This window comes from Cnephaeus nilssonii (genome assembly GCF_951640355.1).
Source record: "Cnephaeus nilssonii genome assembly, chromosome: 7".
NCBI classification, from domain to species: Eukaryota; Metazoa; Chordata; class Mammalia; order Chiroptera; family Vespertilionidae; genus Cnephaeus; species Cnephaeus nilssonii.
Genome location: NC_137078.1, coordinates 71,094,995 through 71,112,377, shown reverse-complemented (window position 1 = coordinate 71,112,377; position 17,383 = coordinate 71,094,995). Strand labels below are relative to the sequence as shown.

Here is a 17,383-nt window from a genome sequence, read left to right as displayed (position 1 = left end):
TTCCCAGTCAGGGCACATACCTTGGATGTGGGTTCAGTCCCCAGTAAGGAAGCAATCGATCGATCAATGTATCTCTCTCACATCCATGTTTTCTCTCTCTCTCTCTCTCTCTCTCTCTCTCTCTCTCTCTCTCTCTCTCTTTCTCTCTCTCTCCACCCCCCCCACTTCCTCCCTCCCTCCCTCTCTCGCTAAAAAAAAAAAAAAAAAGAAAAGAAAGAAAGCATGTATTCCTGTATATGCTGGTGCTTGTGCGCATAAATATGTATACCAGTACTTACACAAGTGCTTATTTAGGTACAAGTGCGCCTTTGTGTGTGTGTCGAGCATGTGGGTATGTGTCCAGTTCTGTGCATGAGGCTACATGTGTGTTCCTGTCAATGTGGATGCACATCCAGGCTTGTATGGATTAACCATATGTGTTCTGCCCAGAGGCTGTAGGCAGCCCAGCAGGGAATAGTCCTCAGTAGCTCACACAGCCCCTCCAATCATGGTCCTGGGCCCCAGTAATGGTAACAGCTAATAGAGACCCAGGAAGCTGGCCTAGCTGAGCACTAACGAGCAGCCTCCGGGCCAAAGCACAAAATCAGAGGGAGCCAGAGCACATCCACACGTCAGCGGCTGCGTCCCCCTGTGAGCCTGTGGACAGGAGAGCTCGGGGAGACGGCAGGGCAGTTCTTATGACCAGGCTTTGGGGCTGAACCCTCAGACTGGGGTCCTGGGTTTCGGCTCTAGGCCTCCCATCCTTTGCATCTGTACCCACAGGACAAGGTGTTCTGGACAGACCTGGAGAACGAGGCCATTTTCAGTGCGAATCGGCTCAATGGCCTGGAAATCTCCGTCCTGGCTGAGAACCTCAATAACCCGCATGACATCGTCATCTTCCATGAGCTGAAGCAGCCGAGAGGTGAGCCTTCCCTGGCCCCGGGTCCCCTGCCCACGGCCTCTCCCTCCACTAGGCACATGCGACGTAATGTCTCGGCTCCCCAGGAATAAAGGCAGCAACCCCTCCGGTTGGTAGAGTGCTGAGCTGTCACATGTTTTCTTTCATTTCGCCTCAAGCAAGCTCTTGGTGAAATAAGCCTGGGCATAAAGAAATAAATATATAAGTGCCCTCTTTTTGCCGGTCCTACAAAGTGTGGGTATTACTGCTCATTTAACAGTTGAGGAAGCGGTGGCTCAGAGAGGTAAAATATTGTTAGCTCAGATTCCAGAGCCCCTTCTGCCACGAGGAGCACATTGCTTCTCGTTTATTCTGTGGACCCATTTGACAGTAGTATAAACTAGTGAATCCTGGGGCCAGACTGTAATTCAGGTTGTTGGTTGGGAATAGAAGCCAGGAATCCTACCACCTGCTGTCGCCTCCTCTAGCTCTAGGGCAGTGGTCAGCAAACCGGTTTGCCGCTCTGTTGACTAATGAGTTTGCCGACCACTGGGATAGGGGCTTAATCACAAGGAACAACAACAGCCTGTAATTATTGGAATCTAGGTCAGGGGTCCTCAAACTTTTTAAACAGGGGGCCAGTTCACTGTCCCTCAGACCGTTGGAGGGCCGGACTATAGTTTAAAAAAAAACTATGAACAAATTCCTATGCACACTGCACATATCTTATTTTGAAGTAAAAAAAAACAAAACGGCAAAAACACCCGCATATGGCCCGCGGGCCGTAGTTTGAGGACGCCTGGTCTAGGTCAGTGGTTGACAAACTCAGTCAACAGAGCCGCAGTTTGCCGACCACTGCTCTGGGGTATACTAAGTCTCACTGTAACTGAGGGGTTGGCTGCCAGAGTGCAGTAGAAGTCATAGGGGATAAGGAGATAAGGTGGGTGCCTGATTCTAGATCTAGAAATTTAAAAAGGAAAGAGAAATGGCTGGTGACATAGGGAGAAAAACATGGACTTTGGAGTCCAACAGACCTCAGTTTAAATCTGTCTCCCAAATTCCCAGAGGTACAGCCTTGACAAATGTATTCTCCGGGTAAGCGTAGCCGTCTTCTATCTGTCACTCTGGGGCCTAAAGCCCACCTCCAAGAGCTGTTGTCAGGATAAGCGAAGGTGTGGGGAAGGCCCAGCTCCGGTGTGTAGGGGGCCTGCCTCTCTCCCTCCCTCTCCCACTAGCTGGAGACGCCTGCGAGCTGAGTGCCCAGCCCAACGGCGGCTGTGAGTACCTGTGCCTTCCTGCTCCTCAGCTCTCCAGCCACTCTCCCAAGTACACGTGTGCCTGTCCTGACACCATGTGGCTGGGCCCCGACATGAAGAGGTGTTACCGGGGTAAGCGGACTTCCTCCCCTGGCTCCTGGGCTTCCTCCGCTGCTCTGGCTACCGGGGGCTTTCGCGGGCTCCTCTGCCTCACCTTCCTTCAATGCTGGTGTCCCCGGGTCCGTCCAAGGCTCTCCTCTTCCCACTCCCCCAAGACTTTCAGGAACCCCTTTAACCCTTTGCACTCGCTTGCTTTTTTCTCCATTCCTTTATTCTACTCGGGATTTAATTTTTTAAATACCCCAGATTTTACAAAGCGCGGCAGTATAATAAAAAACTGGTTTCTTTTCATACAAACTATTTATTTGGATTTTTTTATATTTCAAATTATTGATACATTCAAAGAGTATAAAAAGAGCTGCTACCGATGCTAACCGTGTCGAGTCACACTCGACATCCGAGTGAAAAAGGTTAAGACTTCAAATTAAGAGCCCTTGATTGGCCCTGGCTGGGTAGCTCAGTTGGTTAGAGCATCATCCCAATACGCCAAGGTTGCGGGTTCGATCTCTGGTCAGGGCATATTCAGGAAACAACTAATGAATGCATAGATACATGGAACAACAACTCCGTGTTTCTCTCGCGCGCTCTCTCCCTTCCTCTCTCTCTCTAACGTCAATAAATTTAAAACAAAACAACCTTTATCCCCGTGGCATTACCACTATTTATATGCAGGTGACTATGAGCTTGCCTGTTTCTTGCCCAGAACTTAACACATTACATAGAAGCCCTCTGTGACAGGATCGGGACTAATAGTTCATACTTCAGCCATATAAATTTCTATTCATTCCCAGGTCTTGATGCAGGCCCAAGGCCTTTTGTTTGAGCAAAAGTCCACTGTATCATTTCTGATTTCCAGATGCAATTGTTTAAAGTAGAGTGAGAATTTAACCCTAATGGTGTAACGGGATGCGTGTAAAATCCTTCTAGATTGATATGATGTTCCCTCCTCCCAGACTTTTACGGTGGTCTTGTCCATACCTAATTCTCAGCATTGTTTTAATAACTCATCTTTCTCAAATCAGCATGCAGTATGAACTCAGACATGGTGCTTGGGCTGCAGCTAAAGAAAAGAGCACAGTCCGTTCAGGAGGATCAGGGAAGGCCGCCCAGAAGTGGCGCTTGAGCTGAGCCACGAGGATGCGTTCATAAGTAAAGTCCATTGAGGCAATAATGTAGGCACTAAATCAATAAAATTCTCTGTCCAAGTGACCTCCATGGTATTTCCCCTCCAGCACCTCAATCTACCTCAACTACGACGTTAGCCTCTACCACAGCGAGGACCGAAGCCGACTCTGCAAGAGCGCCTGGCACCGCCATCCACAGCCCCACCCACCAGAACCACAGCACAGAGACGCCACGCCTGGCAGCCGCAGCCCCAAGCTCAGTCAGTGTCCCCAGGGCTTCCAGCATCGGCCCGTCTACCCCAAGCCCTGCAACCAGCAACCACTCCCAGCACTGTAAGGACATGAGTTCTGCCTTCTCTCATTCTGTGGGCAGCCACGACGGGGGCATATGTGGGAAGGGGCGGTCATACCAGAGCTGAATAGTGGGTATCTCTGAGGTAGAGTGCTCACCTATGGTTTAGGAGTCTTAGGTGCCCCTAACTTACAGAGGGTCTTAAAGGAAGCTACTTCCCGTCTCTGAGCCTCAGTCTCCCCACCTACAAAGTAGAATAATAACAACCCTTCTCCCACCTGCTTCACGAGGTTGCCATGAGAGGCAAAGGAGATGGTGTCATAGAATGCTCACACACACAGGTCATGTGTACTGACGTGTAGGAGGGAGTGCCCCTTAGATTTGGAAACTTTAGAAGTTCTGGTCTCGGTTCTCAACACCCTCAGTCGGTCCCTCAGATAATAATACCCATAACCAGTCTGCTTGTGCCTCTTCCCAAACCCCGGGCTGAAAGTCATTAAGTTCCCCCACTAATTAAATCATCAGGAGCCGTGATTATCACTGCCAGAAAAGTTCTATCTCATTAACCAGCAAACGCCTTTTTAATTGAGTTACCTGCCGAGGGGAGTAATTTAAGAGGATACACTTGCCTGTACATGCGAGGCCCAGAAACCCGGCCGCTCGGCAGCACCTTGCTAGCTGGGTCTGTCCTCCCAGCAGAAGCTGGAGTTTCAGAGCTGAGCACTTACCTGCAGGTTTGCGAGGCAGGTGGAATGTGTGTGAATTCCAGTTCCCTTCAGCCAGGGCGCCGCCTCTGAGCAGGAGTTCCCCCGCGGGCTTCGTCATGCTCCAGGCTTTAGGATTGCTGCCCAGGGTTTGCTGGGCCCCAGGGAGAGGACAGCCACGTTGCCACAGCAGCTGTGTAAGCGGTGCAGCTCTTCTCGCCCCTCAATATCAGGCTCCCTCAGAGCGGCTTGGAGAAACAGACACACTGAGAGGGTGGCATCTGGGCCAGTCGGGGCAGTCATCTCTCTTGGAGCAAAAGCAGATGATCGCTTCTCTTCCCGCTCAGAGGGCATCACGAGGGTCCAGGGCAGGAAGGCCTTCCAGACTACAAAGTGCTGTACCCATGTGACAATGAAGGTGGTTGTGAGAGTGGGAAAATGACGCAACATACTTTTTAAAAACGACAGTTCACTTTCCAAGCACTTCTCAGTTTAGAATGTGCTTCTCTGCAGGTACACCCTATTGTATTTAGGCTTTACAACAACCCCACCCCACTCCCTGCCCTCTTTGAACTAGGCAAGGCTGTGCCAGGCACTGTGCTAAGGAAGCATTTTACATGAATCACCTCATTTAGTCTGGACAGTATCCCTAGGAGGTAGGTAACATTAACCCCATTTTAAAGACAAAGAAATATATTTATTATATGTAATAACTTGTCCTTGGTCACACAAATGGTGAGTAGTAGAGCTAGACTTGAACCCAAGAAGTCTGATCCAGGGGCCTGTGCTCTTGATTCCACTACATGGTACTGTGTCCCATTTCAATTATGTCTTAAAAATGAATGATAATGCAGACGGACAGAAGGACCACTGGAAACGAGAGACATCATCCTACGAATGTTTGTGTTTTGCAGACGGGAATGAAGGCGGCAAGACGGGCTCAACGGTCACTGCTGCTGTCGTTGGGATCATCGTGCCCATGGGTGAGTGTGGCCCCAGGTCACTGGGAGGACAGAGAGACCTTGCCCGGGGCCTGGGGGAAAGCCCTAAAGGACAGAGCACTTAGCATGCTGACCTGCCCGCTGACCTCTTTCTGCCCTGGCAGCCCTCCTGCCCGCCTCCCAGTTCAGCCCCCTCCCCCCGCCCCTTGGTTTCTTAGTTTGGCACAGAGAGGCGCTTTAGGACCTGGCCCCAGGCAACCACCCAGATGCATCCCCCATTGCCCTCTCCTTCACACTCTGCATCCAGCCACGGGAGCTGCACGGCAGGCTCCGTGGGACGGGGGTGGCCTCTCGCATGCTTGCCCCTCTCCCCGGCTCCCAGCAGTGTCGGGCACACGGTAGGAAATAAAATATTTATTGAATTAATGAGGAGAGCTGCTTGCCATTGCTTTAATTGTGCCATCTTGCTTTCTTTCTGTTTGGTCTTCAACAAACGTTTAGCAAGCAGCTACAATGTACCAGATTCTGTGATAAGGGGAGGGAAGGTGGTTAAAAGTAGATGACACATGGTTCCTGCCCTCCAAGTTTATAATCTTGTTGGAGAGACACACTTAGCACAGATAATTTGATTGTGACATGGTAAGTCCTATAATTAAGCCATATGTGGTTCAGGAGAAGTGCCAAGGAAGCATTTAACGTAGAACTGGCAGAGAAGGGGAGCAGGCAGGGAAGGTTTCCTAGTGGAAATTGTATTTGAGCTGAGCCAGCCAAGTGAAGAAGGAGCAAGAGCAACCCAAGCAGTGAAGGCACCATGAGCTGAACCAGGAATGGGAAAAGGCATGGTGTGTGTGTAGGGGGGGGGGGGGCGCGGGGGGGTGTTGAACTAGGAATTCAGGATGGCCAGAATATATAACATTTTGTTAAATCTCACAAAGAGCCCCAGGGGTTGATTCATTCTCTCCCACCCCGGTGACCACAGAGTATCCTGTACATCCTGTCTCTCACACCTGTGTCATCTCTTAGCGGGATCTTCGGATTGGGACTGTCCGTTCATAGGTTTATCTCTTACTTGCCCATGAGTAGTACCTCAACTTAACCTGGGAACCCCCAATATGGTGGTGAATTAGTGAGTGAATGCTTTAAAAAATTCTATACTGAGCAAGGGTCTGTGCCAAGTGCCAAGGATCCAAGGAAGAAAAAGAGACTTTAAGAGCTTTCATTCCTTAATCAGACTTAGTCATAAAAGAGTGGTCACACACGAGGTATTAGTACACGTTATGTGCTGTAACAGGGGCATGGTGCCCGTGGAGGAGAGGGGATGGCACTTCTGGAGAAGATGGCATTTGAATTGGCCTTGGACAGGTTCCGCAGTAAAGATGGTGGCGAGGCTATTCTAGCCTTATGTTGTGTGGAGTGGATGGAAAATATTCTGAGCATCGTTTAGTGAACGAGAAACTCTCCCCTTACCTGGCATCCGGTGCTGTGCAGAGGGCATGTGTGTGCTGTCTTCTCGACAATAACCCACTCTGATGCAATCAGTATTTTAAACTTCCACTGATCGGAGGGCTGAAAGAGGAATGTTCTTTCCCTGATGTTTTCCCATCCCATGAGCTTCTTGGCCATTTACATTTCATCCTTAATGCATTGCCTATTCACAGTCTTTTTCTTTTTCTTTTCCTGTTGGTTCTGTGTCTTAGTCTTATTTATAGAAATGTTTATACATAATGAATGTTAAACATGTCGCAAATATTTTCTCGCATAATGCCACTTGAAATTTGTTTATGGTGTCTTTTACCATGCATAAACTTAAAAAATTTTAAGTATCAGATGTTAATCTTTTGTGTATGGTTTCTGGGTCTTCCTTAGGGGAAGGTTTGCCTCAATCTAAATTATTCAAATAGCTCCCTGCATATTGTTCTGCTACTTTAAACATATTTTAGTATTTAGATATTAATACATTTGGACGTTATTTTAGAGTCTGGTGTGAGGTAGAGATTTAACTTTTTCCCCTGCATGCCTGTCTAGTTTTCCCAAGACCATTACTGAGTAGTTGGTCTTTTCCTTCTGACTTGAATTGTCACCTTTGTTGTAAACTACGTGCCTGTGCAGACTGGGACCTGCTTGTAGGCTTCTCCCCCCACCAGTTGCCTGTCTATCCCTACATACTAGAAGCACAACTTGGTGCTCTGTCTTAATATCTAATAGGGCATTGCTATTCTCGCCACATTTTCCTAGCTGCTTTCTTATTTAAATCTTTCTTGTTGAAAGTATTACATATGTTTCCTAGCTATTTTTATTTAATTTCTCTTTGCGATGGACTTTAGAATCATCTTATCAATCCATAAAAGTTATGCTAGAACCCCCTTTGTGCCCAGCTCTGTTTGAGAACTTCCTCCTGTGTGCTTCACATACTGATTTATTCCACCTCGGAGCCTGGGTTTCCCTGCTCTGTCCCCTAGAGATGCTCCTCTTCTAGCAGAGCCCCTCTCGTTCGGGGAGAGAACGGTTTTCTTGGAGAAATCCAGGGAAGCAGCAGCATTCGGGCAAAGGCGTGGTGAAGAAGTTCACTCATTCACTCAGCACACATCACTGAGCACCTACTCAGGGCAAGGCACTGGCCATAGAGAGAGAAAGAAGACACACGCCCTGCCCGCAAAGAGCTCAGTCTAGTTGGGGTACACATATGTAAAGTACGATACCGTGGTCTGGGAACACATGGGAGGGAGCAGCTGAATCTACCTTGAGAAGCTGAGCAAAACTTCACATTGGAGCTGGATTTGAAGGATGAGTAGTTCATGAAAGAAGAGATGGGAAAGGGCTTCCAAGCAGCAGAAAAGGAACATGCAGAAACAGCCTAAGGAACAAGGGCAGTAAGATCAGAGAGGTGGCAAGGGAAGCACTGGCGTCTGAGCAACGGGCTGGAGCCTGCTGGAGGTCAGTGCAACGTGTCTCGTGTCTCTTTCTTCAGCGGTAATAGCCCTCCTGTGCATGAGCGGCTACCTGATCTGGAGAAACTGGAAGCGGAAGAACACCAAAAGCATGAATTTTGACAACCCAGTGTACAGGAAAACAACCGAGGAGGAGGATGAAGATGAGCTCCACATCGGGAGGACTGCTCAGATTGGCCATGTCTATCCTGCAGTAAGTATTCCTTGCTGGAAGAAGTCCTTCCTTCCTTCCTTCCTTCCTTCCTTCCTTCCTTCCTTCCTTCCTTCCTTCCTTCCTTCCTTCCTTCTTTCCTCCCTCCCTCCCTCCCTCCTTCCCTCCTTCCTTCCCTCCCTCCCTCCCTCCTTCCCTCCCTTCCTCCCTCTCTCCTTTCCTTCAAACATTTATCAAGAACCTACCATGTGCCAGGCATTGTTCTAGGCCCTGGGGACACAGAAATATTGGGGCAGGTAGCTGGGGTAGCAGGTAGCTGGCTTCTCCTGGAAGTAAAGACACCAACTGCCTGTCTTTCTGCTGAGTGAGAACGCACTTGCTCCCAAGGAGCTGGCGGGAGTTAGAGACCTCACTTCCTGTCATGCAGCTGTGTGCCAAGTGCCATGGTGGATGCTCAGGAGTCCCCTCTTCTAGGAACCTTTCCCTGGCTTTCTTTGTTCTCCCACAGCCTCTCTCCACCATAGCACGTCACACTCTGGTCAGCTTGTCTTTTCACTCTCTGGTCTTCGCCCTAGACCGTGAGCTCCTTGCGGGTAGGACCACCTGATGAATCTGTTTCCCTGATGCCCGTACAGCATAGGTGGCTCCCAGTGCATGTTTGTTGAACAAATCAACGAGGGAGCTGTTAGTCTGGTTTGGGAGCTTTGTCAGGGAGCACCTCACAGAGGAGGTGACAGATAAACTGCGTCCTTGAAGGAGTAACCGTTTTCCAGGCAGAGGAGGAGGGAAATGGCGTTCCAGAAAGAAGCACGTGCAAAAGCCGAGAGGCACAGCAGGGCATGGCTTGTTGGGGGAGCAAGGACTGCCAAGTGGCTGTGGCAGGTGTCATGGTTGTACGGCAGTGAGGGGGCTGAGTGCAACCTCATAGGTCATCCAGTCCATCCCCCTGTCAGGCCATCAGCAGCTTTGATCGCCCACTGTGGGCAGAGCCCTGTCTGGGGGAGACCAGAGAACTGGAGGACCCAGCCCCTGCCCTCAAGGAGCTTTTGGTCTTGCCGGGAGAACCAAGGTCACAGCTGCACCAACTCCCGAAGAACCCTCTTTCCGAGCTGCCTGTCGTCAAGTGCAAGGTAGGGCAGTGCCACTCTGAGGGGCTGACGAGTGAGGGTGTGAGCCCAGGCAGGGCCAGCCGAGCCTAGAAGGCGTTCTGGCCATGGAAGGCTGCAGCCTGTAAGCGGGTATTGGCGCAAAGAGAAACGACGGGGTAGGTGCAGACTGAGGAAATGGCATGTGGAAGAAATGATTGAGGATGAGCAGGGCAGACAGAATTGCTGCTGAAGCAGATTGTTCACAAAGGGGAGACATGGGAAATGAGGCTGAGCAAGTGAGGAGGGCTAGCAGGTGGCCTTGAGGAGCCTGAGCCGGGGCCAGTCCGAGCAGATAGTCGTGGAAGCAATGTTTAAAGGTCAGAGAGGGCACAGTGGACGAAATGATGAGCTTGGAGCAAGGAAATGATTCCCAGTTTCACTATTCCACAACCCTGTGATCTTAGTCACGTCTCTGCTCACTTTTATTTATAAAATGGGACCAATAATCCCCCTTCTACCTGCCTCCTAAGTTCATAAAGTTCAAGCGAGACAGCACATGCGCCAGTGCTTTGTGAGTTATTAAGCACTCCGCACATGGGAAGCGGCATTGTTTCCAGAGAAGGAAATAACCATTCAGGAGGACTATTCCTGAGGAATCTAGACCCGAGGAATAACCTCCTGCCAGTTGCAGAGAAATGGAGTAGGAGAGTGAGGAAATCAACATTTAGTGAGGACCTACTTATGTCTCAGACACCACTCAGTGTTTTACATACCTTTTCTTGTTTAGTCTTTACAGTAACCTTATAAGGTTAATATTATTATCCCCATTTTGCAGATGAGGAAACTGAGACTCAGAAAATAAATTACACCTAGGATCACAACTAGGAAGTGGTAGGACCAGGATTCGAACTCCAGTCTGTATATACACAAAAACCCATGCTCTTTCCCCTCTAGCATGGGGTACATAGCCGTGGTGCGCTGGAAGCCAGTATTCTCAACAACCTGTTCTCTCCCCTGTCCCTTTCTCAGGAGTTCCCTTAGCACTTCTCGGGGCCTGTCCCCAGCCTGGAGATCTGCCTGGAGAGAGTGGGAGGGTAACTGGCTTAGAAAAAGATACTCTCGAATATTGATGCTAGTGGAGCAAGGTCATGGCATTCATGCAAAACTACAAATAACCAAAAGATGATTTGAAAGGCAGTAGCGTTAACCTTTTATTGCATGTAGAATGTCCAGAGATGGAAAATGCTAGTCTGGTTGTTTCATGCTGGTTAGGTTGATCTGGAAGACTCTGGACCCCGTGTGTGCGTTAAGTAATATATTAAGCACTCTACATACATTATCTCATTTGATTTCCCAACAACCATAGAAGGCAGGCCCTATTATTGTTCCCATTTGACAGATGATGAAACCAAGGCTCAGAGAGGTGAAGTGGTTAGCCCAAATTCACATAGGGCAGAGAAGATATTGAAACACGGGTGTGTCCAAAGGAGGGTATCCAGGAAACGGATGAGTGGGAAACAGGGTTACAACAGGACCAGCGCGGGGGAAAGGTAGATGGGTGGCCGGAGAGGAAAACATTCCAAAGGAAGGGAACTCAAACACTCTGCAAATTTCAAGTGTTGTCTGTGTAGAACTGTCTGAGTCTAGGAGAGAATCAGGGAAGGTCAGAAGATAAACAGATTTCATGTCAATATAGGAGAGCATTTAAGTCCACTGTCCACAATGGAATAGGCTGGCTCGGGAATTAGTAGGTTCACCATCCAGTGGTCAGGCATTTGTCACAGACGGAAGTCTAGCAACAATGACTAGAAAGTAGGGATGAAGGAAAGAGTTGAGTCTCATTGGCTGCATTGCCTTCCAATGCTGTGTGCTCAGTTGGGAGGGATGCAGCAGATTGCCTTCCTGACTGTGACTAACATGCTCGAGCCAAGCAGCTAATGACCTGAGATCAAACATATGCCAAAACGAACCCAAAACATATGCAAACCTAAAATCCTGTAAGAAAGGCTTGAGGAGGTTTAGACAAAGAGGCAGACCAGACTAATGGAAAATGTTAAAGCTCTGGATTCACACAGATTTGGGTTCAAATTTTAGTTCACCCACTTGCTACGTGATCCAGGACAAATGTTTAAGCTCATTAAGTCTCAATTGTCTCATCTGTAAAATAAATATGAGAAACCTGTCTCCTAGGGTAGTTTGGAGAGTATCTGAGTTAATGCCTGTAAAGTACTAGAATGTCTGGTTCCTTAGGCATACTCAATAGAAAATTCCTAGGGTCCTAACGATGATTTCTTTGTGTCTCCCCAGCGAGTGGCATTAAGCCTTGAAGATGATGGACTGCCCTAAGGATGGGACCACTCCCTTCATGCCTCACGGAATTCAGTTCCATGCACTACACTCTCTGGATGGTGTATGCCTGGATGGAAGGATTTCTGTATGGGTCTGTGTGAGTGTGTGCGTGTCTGTGTGTGCGTGTGTAATTTTAATTTATGTTGCAGAAAGGTAACCACAAAGTTATGATGAACTGCAAACATCCAAAGGATGTGAGAGTTTTTATATGTATAATGTTTTATACACTTTTTAACTGGTTGCACTACCCATGAGGAATTCATGGAATGGCTACTGCTGAGTGACTAACATGATGTATATAACCAAATGGGGCCGATGGTACAGTAGCTTACTCATCATTTAAAAACTATATTTACAGAGAGAGTATTTGATTTCGGGGGGCTTTTTTAGGTTTTGGAGTTTTGGGTTTTTTTGTAAATAAAATGATTATGCTTTGTGGCTATCCATCAACATAAAAAAAAAAAGAGAGAGAGAAGAAAAGGAAAATAAACACCTCAACTCCCTCCCCAATTTAGATTATTTATTAACAAACTTCATAAATAATATTAGTTCTATAAATAATTTAGAGACATGAGAGTATTTATTTTTGGTATGATTGGCCCACCACACAGACTCTGTGTGCATTTGTGTTTGTCTGCATGTGTGTGCAAGAGAAAACTCTAGAGAAGAGGCGCACCTATGGCTGTTGTTCAAGTACATAAAGATGAATATATTTTGAGCCAGTCCACAAGAGGGTATCTGGAGTTTTCAGAGAATTGGCCTTTGGAAATCTGGCTCAGAAAACGGATGCCATGGTGTGTGCAAACATGTAGCGGCAGAGGCAGAACCGCCCCACCTCTGGCTATTCCTGGGACCCGACTCAGGAAAAGCCCTTCAGCTCACCCGTGGCTGCTGGGACTCCCACCTGGGCTTTCTCTGGTGTGGCTAAGGCCAGCGTACAGACTTTACACTGTGCCAGAAGTCCTCGTGAGCTCAGGTGAGAGCGCGTCTGAACCGTGGCTACTCCTTGTTTTAAAGTTCAGCATTTCGAGTAACTTCATTTTCCTTCAGGACACTTGGGTTGAATTCATTGAGGTTGAATTCCTTACGTATAGAGAGCAAAGTGGAGATGTTTCCAGAACAGGCCAAGTTTACTCTAGGGCCTGGCTTAGGCACAGAACCCCTGGGGTACACTATGGATGAGGATAAAGATGGTGGAATAGGTTTTGTTACATCTCCATCTCTCCCTTCCTCTTGCTCTCCCATTTCCTTTAGGTGGGGAAGAGTAATACATAGGTTTGTTGCCATCATGTGTTTGCATAGATGAAACTAATTTGGGGCTTAAGGCAGTAAAAGTGGCCAAGCCTAAAGTCCTATTTGAGGGGGAAATGGCATACGCAATATTATAGTACACTGGATGTATGTTCACACAGAAATTTGGTTTACTGCTTTGTAAATAAAAGGAAAAACTCTAGGTATATGTACAGATTTTTTTCACCATGGACACTTTCTTTGCCTCTCCTGGGCCTTGGGGAGGTGAGGAGAAGTGTTCTCTCTTTGTGGGGTCTACCGTTGAAAACATAATCCAACAGTCCCAGAAGGAATTCAGTCCCCGCTGGCTCTATCGTCAAGGTCTTTTCTTAACTCTGCTGTTCTACCACTGTACTCCCACTGGACAACCAGGGACAAGATGTGACACAGAGTGTATGGCTTCAGTAGGAGCAGAGGACATGTACCTAACCTCCACATACCTGGAACTTGACCCATGTAAGCAAATTCCTCGCCCCTACTTCCCAGTTGCCCCCAACTCAATGATGCGTGGATGTCTCACCCATTGCTACCCTCTGAATTTCCAGACAGACATTCTGGAGTTCTATCACCCTATTCCTAGAACCTTTCTTTCTCTCTGTCACTCATGATCTCATAGATTGTGGGAAAACAACCGTATTCTGGAGCCTGAGCACTATGCTTTGCATACACAAGCAATTTCCTCATGATATGCATGTGCTGATAGTCCTGAAACGTCCATTCAGAGGGAAAAATGCATTGACTTAGAATGACCATTACCAAATAGACTTTTAAAAACATCCGGCCAACTCCTATGGAGCTTAATCACTTACTACTATTCTTTCAAGAATAAAAAGTAAAATATTTTTTGACTGAAGAAAAACTATGAAAGTGAAAAGTCATTGAAATTTACACAAAACAAGCAACTTTTTCTGTAACCTGCCTCCAAAGAAATAGAATTTCCTGGGGAAATTATAATAGTGTCTAACGCATAATATCTAGACTTTCAGTCAGATCCTGGCCGTCACAGAAAAAAATAACGAATGGGATCAGGATGATTCAGCCTGATATCTCAAAATGATGATGAAACACAACTTTCTCAGAGACACCCATGTTTTCTGAATATCCTACAACTGCGGTTTGGAAGAGGCAGCTATGGGAGCAACCTACAAAAAACAAAACTGTGGGACACTCACGTGTCGGATGGTAGTCAAGTAGGTGAACTCTGAGGACTCAGATCCACCTTCTAGTCCTGAAGGCTTTAAGCCTCATTCTGAGGTTGAGTTGCATTTCTGTTGCTTTTTGCCCCTATGCCATCACCTATCAACAGGCAAGAACAGGTCGGAGTCATTGGACAGAGAGCTGGAGGAAGCTTAGAAACACCAGGAGGGCAGAGAATGTATCCATTTTTCTCTATTTAAAAGAAACTGGCCCCAGTCCTTTTCCTCCCTTTTCTTCTCCAGTTGACTACTTTGCACTGCCTGAACATTGCACCAAACCTGCTACCTATCGTTCCAATGGGATTATGAAGGCACTGGCAGAAATGGCCTTCCAGAAACAGGGAAAAGTAAATTTCATTTATTTACTTTTGAGAGCATGATTATTTTTTAAAAAATAGATTGAGATAACCTGTAACCTCAGGACGAGATTGGATTTAAATTTGTGGCAATAAGCACCATGGATCCCTCCAAGTCTCTCTCTGCGATGGCAATATATGCATTCACTGAAACGTTTTGCTAGGTATCAACTAAGTGTCAGGCACTGCAGAAGTACAGGTCAACCAAATGTTCTCTGTCCTTACGGAGCTCACAGTAGCAGTAGGGGATGACACGTGGAAACAAAAAAAGAATAGATTCTTTTCAGAATAATGTTATGATACAACGTGGTCATTTCTACCGGAGGAGATGAGGAATGGGGTCAAGGAAGCCCCCATAGGAGAAGTGACCTTACGCTGAGTCTTAAAAACTAAGTGGGGATGTCAGGCTGCTTCAGGCAGAAGTAACACAGCTAAGACACCGAGGCATGAAACAGCATGGGGACTTTAACGAACTGCACGCAATTCATTATAACGAGCAAAAAGCTCAAGGGGGACGTAGCAAGAAATGAGCTGGATGGAAAGACAGGTTCAACATAAGCACTTTATAGAATACTTCTATTTAACTTCTGATTCAATTAAGCAAACATTTCTTGGTCATTTACTGTGTATGAGGCACCAAGTGCATGGGAAATTCATCAGGATGCGTTGCCAGCACTTGCAGACATGACAGTCTTGGGCCTCAAGATTTCCGGTGGCCAAAGAGAAACAGTGACTGTTTTTCATATATTCGAGTTGAAGTTTTTTGATATGGTCTATGAAAACTAATATGAGGGCAGTGGGATTTTCACAGAAGCATTCCATGTTGTCAAGAGCCTCTGAGATTTCTTCAACAGAGAGAAAGAAAACTGGAAGTTTTGAAGACGTGGAGTTTGCAGAGGGAACCCCAAGCACTGTCCAGTGTGGCGCTGGTGGGAATGGGGAGAGGGCACAGGAATGTGAGCCTCCCCACCTCACTCATACACTCATCATTTCACAGAATAGAAATGGTTAGCAGTTAAACGGTTCGGAGTAAATGATCTCCTTTCCTATCAATGCATGAAGATAAAGTATTGGAGTCTTTTTACACGGTATTTTTAGGGTATTGGGGATTTTCAGGAAATGGAGAACTTAGAGGTGGAGGAATTACAGCTTCAAATTTTCAGTTAATAAATCAGGAATCCCTATTCATTCAGGCTATGCACCATGTGCATAGTCAGGAATCAGCAGAAACCCTCTGTATTTGCAAACACTTTGTGCTATAAAAAATAATTTTAAAAGAGCCACCTGTATATGTATATATATTTAAAGACATGAAGGTTTTGATACTTTTTTACAAAAATTACAAGAGAAAACAAATACCTGTACAAACCATGTGTTTTAAAATAGCATTTTGTTCTATACAAGCTGTTGTTAATTTGGGGGTGAAGTACTGGTTCGCAAACTCGACATTGTACCCAAATGAATTTTCCCTGTTTGTCTACACACACACACACACACACACACACACACACACACACACACACGTCCCCAAATTACCATATTTGATGTTTGATGTAACAGGCATGTTAGAATGTTGGATCACACTAACCATTCCTGCTCTTTTTGTCTTATCATTCCAAATTCCATTGTCTTCTGTACTCAGTCCCCTTTGCAGTCTGGTGTCTCTTCCAGAGGCAAAGGGTGGTGTGTTGCGTCTCACTAGCTGTACTGGCATCATCTTGGTGAACTAAAAAACAAATGTGGACATTTGTAAAATCAGTGCACTGTTTCTAGAGAAAGATTAAATTCCTTTTTTAAAATCTGAAAGTATTGTTTCATTGTGATGCTTTAATGAGGGGAGAGTGATGGTCATTGACTGAGTCCCTAACATGTACCAATATTCCACATAAATTACCTTAATCTTCGTCAACAGTCCTGTGAGGTAAATACTGCCGATGTTATAATCCCCATTTTATTGATGAGGAAATGGGTGACGGAACTGCCCAAAGTCACTCAGTTATGTTTAATGGCCCGAAGTACATGCAGCACATGTAGTGCTCATGTACATGGGGCCTTCTCCCTAGATTTTCCTTCTCTGCCTCTATCTGGCAACTCGTCTGTCCTTGAGTACTCCGGGAAGCATTCTCTATTCTCATACCCAGACCTAACACTACAAATTTGGCCTACTTGTATCCCAATACTTCTGCCTTGCTGCTCACTCCCGTGCCACTGAGGTTGCTTTTACCAAGGTCACCCAGGACCTCCCTGATTATAAATCTTGTAAATACTTTTAGTCCTATCTTCCTTGACCTTGGAAGGGATATTTAACATTGTTGGTACTCCTTTCTCGGGATACTGTTATTTTGGTTTACATGACACCATACACCTGCTTTCCACCCCCCCCCCCCTCTGGCTACATCTTAATCACCTTTGTCCACCGTTTAAATTATGATATTCCATCTCAAACCCATCCACATTAAAAAAAATTATTGATTTCTGAGAGAGAGGGAGAGGGAGAGATAGAAACATCAATGAGAGAGAATCCTTGATCAGTTACCTCCTGCATGCCCCACACTGGGGATGGAGCCCACAACCCGGGCATGTCCATGACCGAGAATCGAACCGTGATCTCCTGGTTCATAGGTCGATGCTCAACCACTGAACCACACTGGCAGGACTAATCTTTGCATTTTCCAATCCAATCTGCAA

The 17,383-nt window shown here is 46.7% G+C and overlaps 1 protein-coding gene across 11 annotated transcripts in view; it reads left to right on the top strand.

Annotated features, from left to right (window-relative positions):
* Positions 1–16,278, top strand: part of LRP8 (LDL receptor related protein 8) — a 75,712-nt gene extending 59,434 nt beyond the window's left edge. For 7 of the 11 annotated variants that reach the window (XM_079778305.1, XM_079778306.1, XM_079778309.1 and 4 more), the window contains 7 exons: positions 763–904; positions 2,116–2,268; positions 3,489–3,713; positions 5,291–5,359; positions 8,286–8,458; positions 9,370–9,546; positions 11,812–16,278. In XM_079778305.1, coding sequence (XP_079634431.1) covers positions 763–904; positions 2,116–2,268; positions 3,489–3,713; positions 5,291–5,359; positions 8,286–8,458; positions 9,370–9,546; positions 11,812–11,850 — 978 coding nt within the window. In that variant the 3' untranslated portion in view covers positions 11,851–16,278. The remainder of the gene's footprint in view (positions 1–762; positions 905–2,115; positions 2,269–3,488; positions 3,714–5,290; positions 5,360–8,285; positions 8,459–9,369; positions 9,547–11,811) is intronic. The other 4 variants (XM_079778310.1, XM_079778311.1, XM_079778307.1 and 1 more) reach the window with 1 other exon arrangement.
* The last annotated feature ends 1,105 nt before the right edge of the window (positions 16,279–17,383 follow it).